Raw genomic sequence first — 14,425 nt, forward strand, 5'->3', positions numbered from 1 at the left:
ATAATAATTATGTTAAAATTATTATTATTATTTAAAACAAATGTTTTAAAAAGAGTTTGATCTGTCAAACATCATACCACACCGCTCTTGATGACAACAGAATAGCCAAAAAATGGCAGTTGCATATTATATTATATTATATTATATTATATTATATTATATTATATTATATTATATTACTGGGTTGTACAGTAGGTGATTATTATTATTATTATTTTTTTTTTTTTTTTTTTTTTTTTTACAACTTATTGTTAAATCTGTGCATATTTATGGAAAATGATGACACATTCTCATTCAGGGTTCCTGCGGGTCATAAAAAAGTATTTTAAAAGTCTTAATTCGCCTTTACATAAATTAAGGCCTTGAAAAGGTTTTAAATCAGAGCAGAAAGTCTTACATTCGTGAAGTCATGGCATTAAATGTGTTGCATCTTCCCACTTTTTGTCCTGGTTTCCAATACAAATATCTAAACATCTTTGATACATCTACTTGGGAAAAAACTCTTGAATTGTTTTTAAAGTTTAGCTTAAAACAAGAACAAATATCTCATGATATCGATGTTATGAGAACTTCCCTTTGAATAAAGTAGATTTTTCTGAGCCTATTGGCAGATCTTTGTTCTTGGTTTAATCATAAACTTCAATTTCACCGAAAACAACACTTAATATTTTATGTCATTTTGCATCTCAAGTAACTGTATCTTGATTTAAGAATCTTTAGACAAGTGCACTGGAAAACAAGACAAAAATAAAGAGGAAGAACATCCCTTTTTTTTTTTTTTTTGCTGTGATCAGAAGGTACAGTAACAAATATTGCCATATTCTAGTTGCTGGGAGCAGAGCGATTCAAAATTTATACCTTACTTTTTCTTTACTTGGTCTTTAAAAAAAAATTCTTTAAAAAGTCTTAAATTTACCTTAATAAAACCTGCAGAAACTCTTTTTATTTAGTAAAAAAAAAAAACCTGCATTATCTACTTGAATACAGTCGAAAATAATGGTTCCTCTGATTTAAAAAAGCCATTTCAGAGTTTAATATGGAATATACTTATGTATAAAACTTACAACAATTGCTCCATGATTGTAAATGTAAATTAGATGAAGTTTTTAAACTGTCTCTCTCTCTATCTCTCTCTCGTTCACTCTGCAGGTCGTGGCGTATCATTACTGCCAGGCTGATAACACGTACACGTGTCTGGTCCCTGAGTTTGTGCACAGTGTGTCTGCTCTCCTGTGCAGAGCGCATCAGCTGACCGCATACAGAGAACTGCTGCTGAAAGAGACACACCTGCAGAGCATGCTCAGTCTGCGCTCCTGTGTGCAGGACCCCATCGGTGCCTTCCGCAGGGGGATCCTGCAACCGCTCATCAACCTACGCAAAGGTACAGGAACACAACCGAAATCAAAACCAACACCATGCACTTCCTTAAAGGTGCAGTAAGCGAGTTTTGAGGAACACAGTTGGTATTTGAAATCAACCCAAACAAACACACCCCTCTCTTCATTGCTCAAACGCATGAGTGGATGTCTTATCATAGCTGAAGCGAAATACAAAAAATGAATATGCAGTACGCAAGAGTTTATACAAGAGTTTTTTATTAGTCGCCTGCAGCACACCAGCTCCAGACAAACAATTATACTCAAAACTGTCTTGTTATTATAGTTAACATCACAACAACAGCATATCTTGGTTATGGTAAACATAGCAAAACCAATGTTACTCACATATGGAGCAGAAACCATGCAACTTCGGTGTCCGTTTTCAGGCCTTCCCACTGCGCTGGAACACAACCCCTACAGCTGATTGGTTCACTCTCTCTCCTCCCCCATCATGAGTGAACACGCCCCCTTACTGCTGATTGGCTCACTCTCCTCCCCCATCATGAGTGAACACGCCCCCTACTGCTGAAAATGGTTCACTCTCTCTCCTCCCCCATCATGAGTGAACACGCCCCCTTACTGTTGATTGACTCACTCACTCTCCTTCATCATCATAAGTGGACACGCCCCTTACTGCTGATTGGCTCACTCTCCTCCCCCATCATGAGTGAACACGCCCCCTACTGCCGATTGGCTCACTCTCCTCCCCCATCATGAGCGAACACGCCCCCTACTGCTGATTGGCTACAAGTGTGTTTTGGTGCTCGATCCGATCCACTTTTCAACAGTGTTTCTGTTCAACAAATCGCTTACTGCTCCTTTTAAAACATGTTTGTGGTTTTGTTGTGAATTAATTCATCAGTTGCACAATATTGCAAAGAAAACAATATCATTCAATCATTCCTTCACTCAGAAATACACTGCATTATGGACTCCAACATGGGTTCCAAATGTCGTTGATTTTAATTTCATAATTGAGTGATTTTTTTTGGCCTGTCCTCTGGCTCTCTTCCTTCTGCATCCATTACAGTTCAGAGAAGGCTATGTGGACAGAAGTGAACATCATGAAATGACGCATTTTATTAAACCGGATGAGTTGGGATGGTCATATGTTTAATGTTCGGCAGATGGCACGATTATATGAATGGGGTGAATTTGCTTTGTTGTTGCATTAAATGTAGAAAATCCATTCTCCCGAGGCTGTTAGCACATGCACTCATGTTACCGGCCCACGTTTATTTCTCAGAAACTGAGTCAGTGAGATTAATTAAATCAATCGGACTTAATATATAACAAGACTTAATAATAAGACTGTCTTTAGTTTTTTCTCAAAAAGAATAATGGGTTTGACAATAGACAACCTGTTTCCGGTGTATAAAAAAAGATAGTACTGGAAAGGAATAATTTTCATGGCATTTGGTTTAGTTAATAGGTTTTCTACATTCTCACAAAACATCTACAGCCTCTGTTTTCCCTCTTGATCCTCTACAGGTTTATCCTGCGTTTATTTGCTCTTAAAGCTCAGGCTCTCTCTGAGTCTCGGAGATCTCAAGGTCATTGTGGTTTGTTTTATGTGGAGGTCCAGTCTTTTGCTCAGCTCGATCGATATTTTATTGTAAAAGCAGACGCTGATAAACAAACCCTGTGTTTGTTTGATGGAAATGGAAGACGCTCTGGATCAATACACCCTCGCGAGGAGAGAAGACAAACCAGATGGAAACCAATCTTAAGCTCTGCCGGCATTGATGATAAAGAAAAAAAAAAGTGTTTTTCTTAATCAATATTTTATATTTATATAGTTTTTCCTTTCTTCATTTTGTTTTTATCTCTTGCTATAGGCTTAAAAAGTTATGATCTTAAATCTAATATATCTATCTATATAGTGGCACTTTCCAAAGATAAGAATCCATGAACCGCATTATCGCACGCTGCTCCACATGAACTGGTGTTATTTACATGCGTGGAGCGTCTCAAACTCATCCTCTGATTGTGCTGTGAGTTTGGGCTGCTTATAACGATCATCTGGGAATGCAATGTGCGCCATTTCATCAGATTTGTAAGGTAAATCGTTTATAAACCTACGCCAACAGCAGAATACCTCAAACTGTTCATCGCGATTTCAAAATAAAAGTCAAAACTCTCGCTCTGAGTTTGCATGTTATGTGTATTATGTTATGTATTTAAACAGTGTTGTTTTATAAAACCATATGATTACTTTCTTTTGATATTTTATTTGAACCAAAGATTATTGCCTCATTGTTATTATATAAGTATTTTAAGTCATTTTAAAGGTTATTGTTTGCTATTTTTATTACCACAAAAATAATCATAGTTCTCGATTAATCGTCAAAAATAATTGACCGACTACTCGATTACCATAATAATCATTAGTGGCAGCCCTACTTACATTCATTCAAGTGCTATTAAACCACTCAAGCGTGATAAGACGCAATAAAAGAACTCGGATCTATAGAGCTGGTAAGTCCCGCCCCCTCCGCTAACCCCGCTGGACCCTCTAGGTTGAAAAACCGTCAATGCAAGTGAATGGGAGAAAATAATTATTTTCTGGTCCCGTTTGAATTGTGCCATGAATGTGAACATATGTTGTCTGTGAATTTTTTATATAATCTTTCGTGTGAAGAATGCTACAATTTAGCGGGTAGAAGTTTGATACGGTTAGACTTTGTGTGAGAGCACTTTGTGGACTACAACTCTTCGCTGCTTTCGACGCGTTTGAAACGTCACCACCACTCGCACACGGACACTAGCTCACGGATCCCGCTAAACATCGTTCAATGCAAGTACCGCCGTGCTTTGAGTTCTCTTTCGCGCTTGAACGGACAAAAGAAAAAAAACACAAAATTGTCAAAATTCCCGTTTTGTCGAGCATCCTCGTAAGCGCAGTCTGAAATGAGTGTTAAAAGTGTTAAATAAACGTAAAAAGTTGAGAGAAAATAGGATGTGTCATGTGCGTCAGGTCTTAAAGTGACAGCAGCCTAATAAACCGGCTGCTGTGTTGTGTGAGTATTTTGCAGATTCTGCGACGTGAATGTAAACTTTTGACCAGGACTGTAAAGAATTGTTAAGCTCCTAGGGCTAATTAATACCCGGTGGCAACCACCGAAGATTGTCCGATCAGAACAAATAAGTGATGTCCGTTTAGGAGGAGCCAGATGCACACACCACTCATAGACCACTAATTTCAAACTTGAACAGTATTTAATTAAGTGTGGTTCTAGAAAGAGAAACAAGAATAAAAGAGTATAAATATACACACTGATAAAACATCAATATGCAAATGAATACAATCTGTATTCCGTATGACTTTAACACTGGAAATATGTCTATACAGCGATCGTATAATAGGATTATCTTACAGACACGTGCGCTACTGCATATATGATAATCACGTCTTTAAAGACCAATTTACGCACACTCACAGTGTAAATACACAGTATAATGAAAGAGATTAACTTACTCTTTGATGCACGCACACATGCGATTACTTTTTATTGCATCGCGGATGAACTGGCATCATCATCGCGTTAGGTCCGTCATGTATAGTAATAATAGCGCTCGTAGCGTCAGCATCAGGGGTCCTTGGCACCGTCGGGTCCTAACAATAGGCGAGTGACTTACTGCCTGACTACATAACAACAGGGAATGAACTATTACACATATACAAAGAACTGTATGAATATATTAATGACTGTAAACATATTAATGACTGGCCCTCATTTTAGTACAACAACTGTATACTGTCTATTTACACATATCATAATACGTCTTAATGCGTTATGCAATCTTGCTTCAAGTTAATTGATCTTGTTTTAAGAATTTTTGAAATTTTACTTGGAAAATAAGGCAAAAATAAAGTAAAGAATTAAAACATTTCTGAATGTCCACACTATTGAAACTGATTTGAGGGGAAGAAGAGTTTTTCCTGAAGCTCTCCGTCATGCCATGAAGAAGTCAGCGCAGAGATTTGTGGTGGAGGTTTAAAAGCAGAGATGGTTTATGGATGCTGCTCGGCCATATTCCTCGTTCAAATAACATTTCAAAGCTGAGGAAGTGCAGCACTTGATCTGTCGCTCACTGAGGAACTATTTCTCTGTCTCGGTGTTATTCTGCCGTTACTGTTCGGCTCTGGGAAAGTCGCTCACATCTCGTGTGTGATGAATTATTAAATTTACTCCTGATGGCGACGCTTCGTTTGAGGCGAAACAAAGACTTTCCACATCTGGAGACTTAAATTGTGAAGTGGACTATCATTACACAGCTGCTGTGAAAATGAAAAATACATCTTTATTCTATAGCAGAGAGATTAATATTATATGGATTTGTTTTATTAAGTTGTTTGTTTGAGAATTATTGAAGTCAGTCTCATCTGCATGGGAATTTCCTCATGTTGTAGCATGAGGATCTCTGCAGAATAAATGTAAATGATCACATAACTCAAAGGAAAGAAGAATGCATTGCACATCTAGAGCTGGACTGTAGACACAGATCTAAAGCCCGGGACACACCGAACCGACGCCAAAGAACTAGCGCTGATGAAAGCCGACTGTGTTGTCGCCTCTTGTCGGGGGGGAAAAGCTGCACTTGAACACACAGAGAGAACTACAGCCGACTGTCAGCTAGCATGTGTGTTCTGCGCCTGCGTGTAAATGAGACAACTGTCTGTTTCTGCAGATATATATTCGTCATTCAAAAAGGGAAACCGACGCTGCCGGCTGCAGATACACACACCATAAACATGACCGTTTTGAATATCAATCCTGCTAAACACTAAGTGCGTTTCCATTACAGATTTGCGATTTTTTTTTCTTCTAAATATCATAAAAAAACTATTGCAAAATGACGGCGTTTCATTAACCGATGTTACGCGACTAAAACACCATTTTACTCGCGATAAGTCCTTCCAAAAATCATGGCAACGGACGTTGGTAAGTTTATATATATCACAGCCACTGCACTGGACATTATTATTATTAATGGAAGGAGACGTATGTGTGTTATCCAATCATTAATGGTAAGGACAGACCCTTATACTTGAGAGTGGCACATATGAGGTGTTTCTGGGCGTTTCTCACTCATTTCTGCTTCGAGGTCTTGATTGTGGCATTTCTTTGAGGTTTAGAATCCATTATTCCTGTAATTCTTTTGTCTTTTATGAGTTTAATAAAGAGCTCTGTCTCGTATTCTGTCCAAACACACCGCGTCATCTACGTCAGCTGACCTGTAAATGCGCAAAAACTGTTTCCATTGCAGTTTTGCGAAATATTCCTTTTTCGAATTGCCTGAAAAACCTCCTCATGCGAGCGGAAAAATTAGCGTAAAAACCACATTCACTCATTTTTGCGATAAATGGGAGTTTTTGCGAAATTGACGTGTTTCCCTTGGGCGAATTTTCAGTTCGCAGTTTCAATTTGTGCAATTTGAAGGGTAATGGAAATGCGACTACTTTCTTTATTCCACTCTGCTCAAGTTAATATTGGAATATTCGCCAAGGAACACTCAGGTAAGATGATGTAACATTAGAACAGCCTTCTGTCTGTACCGTTTTGACGTCTTTGCTCGCGGTTTTGCTATTTTTCTCGTGCACTGACTCGTTCACTAAGCTGAACAGCCTATCAGAGTTCCCTCCTTCACCGACGGCCCTACGCCGATTCAACATGTCGATGGCCGTCCGACGTCCGTCGGCTTGGTGTGTCCCGGGCTTAAAGCAAAGAGTATAGAAGCCCAAGAGGCGAAACTCAATAGAACGCTCCATAGCAACAGTTGCCCCCATGACGTGACGGCGCGGCCGCCATTATGGACTGAAAACTGAAGGAAAACGCCGAAAAATAATGGGAGTCAATGGCACTGAAAAACTTGACATAACAAAAACTTAACATAACTTAATTTTTTCTGGCCGTCATATCTAAATATGAAAACAATTTAAAATACATTAATGAGGATGACCGACGTTAAATGACAGAAAATATTCGTCTATGTGTTGGTTATGCATGGCCTAATTACCCTTAGGAAAATAGTATTTTGGGACAAAATATTACTATAGAAGTACTATAAGACTACTATAGAAATACTATAGCGGCTCTAGGATATTATAGAGTTATTACAGAACATAACATACTTCTGTGATGTTCTGTAATACCTCTATAATATTTTAAAGCTGCTATAGTATTTATATAGTAGTCTTATCGTACTTCTGTAGTATGTCCCAAATTACTATAGTATTCCTATAAGATTACTATAATAATTTGTCCCAAAATACTATAAGATTCCTATAGTACTTTTTAGTAAGGGTATGTCCCCCACCGAATCGGCTTCATTAGCCTATACGGTTTGCAAATATACAATTATAAAATTACTGCAAAACTTGAATCTATCAATATTTATGTTCTATTATGCATTTTCCTTGTTATATGACTAACAGAAATTCATGAAATAATAGGCTATAGGCAGACACACAGTAATTAGATATAAGTAATAAGATATGTATTCAATGTTGATTTTGAAATTAGTGAACATCACCATATATATGATTTGAAAAAATTATAAATTATAAATGAACATTTCTAAAGACAGTTAATATTTTACATAGAATATCACAAAAATATTAACAACTTGTTTTTTCACCATCTTCAGTGAAAGTGCACACAGTGAACGTTTCAATGGCAAGAAAAAAACAATCTATGAATGTCCTATTACAGGAGGAAAGGTACAAAAAAGATGTGCAATCTAGCAAGTGCACACATGAACTATAAACACCTACTAAAATGGATTTTGCCATTGACTGGCGCTAACGATTTCAGCAGCTTTCAGTCCATAATGGCGGACGCGCCTCCGCAGCGCCATCTACAGACTGTTACCCATAACACAACAGAGTTTCGCCTCTTGGGCTTCTATACTCTTTGCTTAAAGTTACATGAGAGATTTCATTAGTACACAGGAGACTTAGTGCTGAAGCTCAGTGGATTTACAGTTGTTCTTATGCTCTCTCTTTAACTCTTTATCGATGTATGACCATTTAATAATGGATAATTCTGACTCAAACTAAGCGAGCTGCATTTGAAGTTGCAGATTAACTCATCAGTGACCACCTTTTTTTTTAAATTAATGCACAACGTTGTTCTTTTCTTGACCATAAACCATAAACTGATACAGTTAGACCAAAGAACTGTACAGTTAGAATAAATAATAGTTTTATTACAATTATTATGGTGACACTTACAATGGGTCTCATTAGTTAATGCATTAACAAACATCAACTAATAATGACATATTTGACAATAACACTTTATTTTTAGAGCTTTGTTAATGTTGATAAAAATGTTCATTTTCATGTTAGTTCACAGCAGGGTTATTATTGTTAAAATAAAATGTTTAAACATTTCTGTTAATTGAAATATAGCTGAAATATTATATAAATATTAGTTGATAAAATGTAAACTTGAAATTTGAAATGTTACCTTGGCAATAAACTGAATTAAGAAATTAGTGAAGCACTAAAATTATCAACTGGAAATAGATAACTAAAAGTAAACTAAAACTGAAATATAAATAAGTTGAACCTAAATAGCTAGATTAAAAAAAAAAAAAAAAACAATAAAAACTAATAACATGACTAAAGCACATAATGCAATTACTAAAAATTTTACTAAAATGAACATGAAAAGTTAATTCAGAATGATAATAAAACTAAAATAACACTTGTTCACAGTACATTTACTAATGTTAACATTGACAAACAACTCTTGCATGTTAATTAATGTTAACAAATGAAACCTTATTGTAAAGTGTTGCCATTATTATTAATAAATGTAACTATGTAACATTGGTGTATTTTATCATATTGCACTTGCTGCACTTTTATAAAAGCTCTGCTTCGTGTCATGCATAACAAAGAACCGTAATAAATCACTGTTTTCTCAACGCCTTGCAGTTTGGCATTGAGCATATAATCCAGATTACTGAAGGCTCCTGCTTCTTCTGTATGTTAATGTTTTTAATTTTGTCTTATCAGAGAGGAAGATTCCAGAGGAAGATTGCATCATCTTGATTGACGGGCTGAATGAGGCAGAGTTTCACAAACCAGACTATGGAGACACTGTCGCCTCCTTTATCACCAAGATCATCTCCAAGTTCCCCAACTGGCTCAAACTGATCGTCACCGTGAGAACAAGCCTTCTGGTGAGACATGAATATGTGCTGTTATCTGGGAGATTTAAAGCAGCAGGTCACGACCCAGTATAGGGTGGAAGGTCTGTTCTGGTGGGTCAGCAATGCTAGATGCATTTTATCCACTTTTAAAAGGATATTTTGTTGTTGATGTCAAAGGTTGTCAAATTAGACCGATATAAAGACGGACAGCTTGTATGATTCCCTAATCTTCAAAAACCATGAACAAAAATACTAAATATATAAGAAAATATGAGTTAGACAATATTAAATACAGTTTTTCTTGCAGTGAGGATAAACATGGTTTGTGTGACCATAATGTTGTTTGCACAGTGTTGGCTGTCATATTTCACCCCCAAATCAAAAAGGAAATACACATTATATTTTGCTGAAAGAAAAATAGAGAGCAACAGTCAGGTTCTGGAAGTAAAAACTCCATTCATTTTCTCCATAGGGAAATAGATTTTAAACAATAACTTATAAACCTTAAAAGACAGACCTACTGTGAGCTACAAGGCTGTCAATCAATGGTATTCTGCTGAAGCCGTCAGCCCACATTATTTTTTCAGCTTATTTTTCTTAAATAATCGTGTTTAACAGCTGAATTTGTGGTGAAAACCCATGATTACATTACCCATGATGCATGTACAGAAAATTCCACCAATTAGAGAGTCGAAACAAGCAAAGTACAGCAAAAGAGCTCTTTAGCTCCGCCCCCATAATCGAGCCGATCTCACTACGCTATCAAAATAGTACAGTTTTAATACATGTAATCAACATTTTTAAATGTGTAGTTTTATATTTCTCCATTATTTTTACCTCGATTATGCTGTGCACAATGCTTCATAGGATTATAGTTCTTTCCTTCATTAAAGGGTTAGTTCACCCAAAATTTTTAATTATCCCATAATTTACTCACCCTGAAGCCATCCTAGGTGTATATGACTTTCACAATCAGAGTTATATTAAAGGGATACTTCACCGATTAGCATTAAGCTTTTTATCAGTAGAAACCAGGTAGTATTTTCGAATGACCGTGCTTCCCTCCCTCATGTCCCCCTGAGACGAGAGACTTCTGTATTGTGTGTCTGAAAAAAAAACCTCAGATGACGCAAAAATCGTAATTTAGGCGAGAGACTACAGCCAGTAGGAGGAGCTCGTCCCGCATGTGTTCAACCCGCCCATAGGGGGATCTCACGATAAAACGCCGTCTTTTCAGTTTCCAGTCGACTAGTAGCCTAGCTGTATCATTTCTCCCGATACGGCCCTGTGTAACCGATAGGCGTGGCTTGGGAGTGGCCTCGTAGGGCAGCGAAGCAAGTGCATTCTGGGAGTTGTTGTCTTTCATCCACATGAGCCAAAAATACATTTTCTAGCTTTTCTCAGTCTAGAAGGCACCAACTTCTAAAATAATTTCACATTTCTACTACATAAATGACCCAATTTAAATACACATTCATCTTTCCAGCAGTGAAATATCCCTTTAAATAATATCCTGGCTCTTCCAAGCTTTATAATGGGAGTGAATGGTACCTGAGATTTTGAAGCCCAAAACAGCAAATCCATCCATCATAAAAGTAATCCTACATCATACGTCATGCGTCGGGTCAGAGGTCACTCTTCCGCCTGAAATACACTCGCGTTCGTCCGTTACCGGAAGCCAGTGATTATAATTTATAAAGGTTTAAATATGGACATTTTGTAACGCTTTAACAGAGACTTATTTTAGAATTTATTATTAGAAGGATTAACATCTCGTTTTCGAGGGGGTCCTTACGCACAGTGTAACACAATTACAACATAAAAATAAAATCATAACAAAATTACAATGAACAGTACATCAACAAACAAGCAAACAACAAAACACAAACAATTATTTTTATTTTATTTTTTTAATTACACCACCAAGATACCAGAATAAACAATAATATATACATAAAATAAATACTGATCAGAAAATACAATTTAAAATCAACATCAATCACAAATATAAATAAATATAAACATAAACAACAGTAAACATAACAACAACAACAACAGTGACACTTTCAATGATAACTTGTGCAGTCCACCTTAAAATAAGATGATAAAGATTGTTTAAACAACCGAAATGATGTAATGGATCTGATGTCTGCAGGGAAATTATTCCAGTCTATTGGAGCTTTAAACTTAAATGCTCTTTTGCCAATAGTTTTTTTGCACGAGGAACAAGAAAATAAGTCTGAAAATGTAAAAAAATAATAATTAAATTTAAATCCCTATGGGAGAAATTAATGGAAAAAATACTTCTGAAACCAGCACCGCTGAAGTAGGTTGCACTCTACAGTCTTCTTCTTATTTTGTCCTTTCATTTGGTGGTGAGAAGTGTTTTTGTCAGATTCACCTTCTAATGTGCTCAGATCAGGTTTGGTCTTACGTTCACCGTTTCATATTTTCTCCACCTCGTCTTGTCACTTTGGGCTAGCTCTAACGAGGAACACTGACCCTCTAAATGAGACCGTGTGACAGCTAGACAGTAATGCAGACAGTAGGAGGCCGAAAGGAAAGCGAGCGAGAGAGTGCTCGTACTGGGGGCGTTTTGACAGCTTGAAAAATGTAGTGCTCGACTAGCAGAGCAGAATCATCCACTGTTTGATACGTGTCAGACGGCAGATTGGAGTGTGTGTGAGCGAGAGCACGAGCACAAATGTGTGTTTTTGTACTTATGAAAGTCTCCTAATGCGTTCTCCGTCTAGCTGTCACTATAAGTGAGGAGAGCCACTCTAGGACTGACCGATATTTTTCAGCCTTTTGACTATTTGTGCATCTTGATATTTATGCATTTTCTCTGAAATGGTTTAAAAGGGAGTTTTTTTTTTTTTTACTGTCACTGTAGCCTAGTAGATTCAAAATGTTTAAAGGGGTCATATAATGCCATTTTTGTACAAGTTATTATGATTCTTTAGGGTCTAAATGAAAATTTTGTAATATACTTTAATTAAACATTTTCATTAGTATTGTAAGAAAACACTCATTTTACCTGGTCAAAAACAGCTCTGTTTTTAGCACGCCGTTAAATGATAATGAGCTTTGCTCACCCCGCCCCTCTGTTCTGTGCGTACACCGTTTGCAATAACACAATAACCATAACGCGTTGTTCATTATAAAATTGGTATTATGAATTATATTGAGAATGTTGTACATAGAAAACATGCCGTAATGTACCCTGAGTGTAAACCTTAGACGCATTCATCGTGAAGCGTGCAGCAAGCAATTTGCAAAGATTAATATAAAGGTTAATAAAACGTTACACTCACTTCTTCTTCTGAAGGTTCAGCAGGAACACGAATAGTTGGTACCGATCCTTTTTTCAGGAGCAGCTTCTTAGCAAAACCAGCTTTACACTGACCCTCGTTTGTAAAGCAGTCTGGTGTGTGAAATGATTTGCGCAAACATGAAAGCATTGACGTTGATCGTGGGGAATATTCCCTTCGAAAACAAAACTCAGCCACTGCGTCTTCAGCGGTCATGCTGTCAATCAACAATCGTGGGAGGGGCGTCCGACCGTGTGACGTCTTGAGACAGGGGAAAACATATATGAGATTAAAAAAAGCCGGTGCTAGATAAACGTGAGCGTGCGTGTGACGGCTAAATGATTTACGACAGCGGTAATGGACAATTCCGCTTCCAACCTGTAGGGGGACCGGAGAGGAAAAGTTATTTAGTGTTGCTTGAAAGATGCATGTAAATTATTAAATATGATTCTTTCTTGAGGAAAGAACAGTGTGAAAAAAACATGCCTTGATCATTTGAACTAATAATCATGGATTTTGTCAGGTTTGTAGTGTGATATCATCTGTTGAGTTGTGTGTGTGATGGTGACAGTTTAATGCATCTCCGCAGTCTTTGAAGCCTCTCATCCAGCAGTTTCTCCAGGTAGCAGGACACGTCTCACGGGGAGTGTGTTGTGTGGTGGCTGGATGAGACTTGTGTGTGATGTAAAATTCATTCTGTTTTTCTCTCTCCACTGCGGTACTGTTTAATTGCTGCATTATTGGCCCTATTGATGTGTGTGTGTGTGTGTGTGTGTGTGTGTGTGTGTGTGTGTGTGTGTGAAAACCATGTTTCAGTGTTTATCAAAGTGTCTATGAAGACACAAATGAATATACAATGAATATACAAACTCTATGAATATACAAACTTAATGAAACATTTTTTTAATTATTTGATATTGTCAGATACCTTCATCTGGTTACACCACTTCAGAGATTTTTACAGTTATTTGTTTTATAATTTTGTTTTCCTGACATAAGCGTTAGTTCAAGGTCTAAAAACTCTGCAAATGAAAACAAATATTTTACACATATCACATTTTTTATAAAAGAATGCTTAATATGATTTCCAATGGTGTTTTCAGTGTTACAACTAATATAAATATTATAGGACATTATATAGTAAATTGAAATGACAAAAAGTTTGAAGTTGAGTTGTTCAGAGTCTTTTTTTCTCACCATATTAAAAAAAGGTATTAATTAACATTTAAATTGATTTTACCCCCGTATGATTCATTTTTTTTATTATTTTTTTATGTTTGTGTGAAGGATTTTCATTGGAATTTTGTTTTTTTTATGTTAGAAAAATACTTTTTTAATGAGAATTTGTCTTTTGCAAAATATATAAAAAATAAAAATAAAAAAAATAAATAAAATAAAGCTATTCTTTATGACTAATAAATGTAAGAATTTTTTCATTAGCTTTTAGGGAAGAAAAAAAAACCTAAACTGAATTGGATTGAGAACAATCCAAAACATAAATGGACCGCCTCTGGGAAAACGAGTCCTGTCTAAATAAGGGTGTATTCACACCAGGAAAGTCCGCTAGTT

The 14,425-nt window shown here is 36.5% G+C and overlaps 1 protein-coding gene across 1 annotated transcript in view; it reads left to right on the top strand.

Annotated features, from left to right (window-relative positions):
• tanc1b (tetratricopeptide repeat, ankyrin repeat and coiled-coil containing 1b) overlaps positions 1 to 14,425 on the top strand; it is a 184,503-nt gene that overhangs the window by 139,708 nt on the left and 30,370 nt on the right. Inside the window, exons 11-12 of the mRNA XM_084420453.1 lie at positions 1,150 to 1,381; positions 9,409 to 9,575. Coding sequence (XP_084276579.1) covers positions 1,150 to 1,381; positions 9,409 to 9,575 — 399 coding nt within the window. The remainder of the gene's footprint in view (positions 1 to 1,149; positions 1,382 to 9,408; positions 9,576 to 14,425) is intronic.

Source organism: Rutilus rutilus, assembly GCF_951802725.1.
Source record: "Rutilus rutilus genome assembly, chromosome: 10".
NCBI lineage: Eukaryota > Metazoa > Chordata > Actinopteri > Cypriniformes > Leuciscidae > Rutilus > Rutilus rutilus.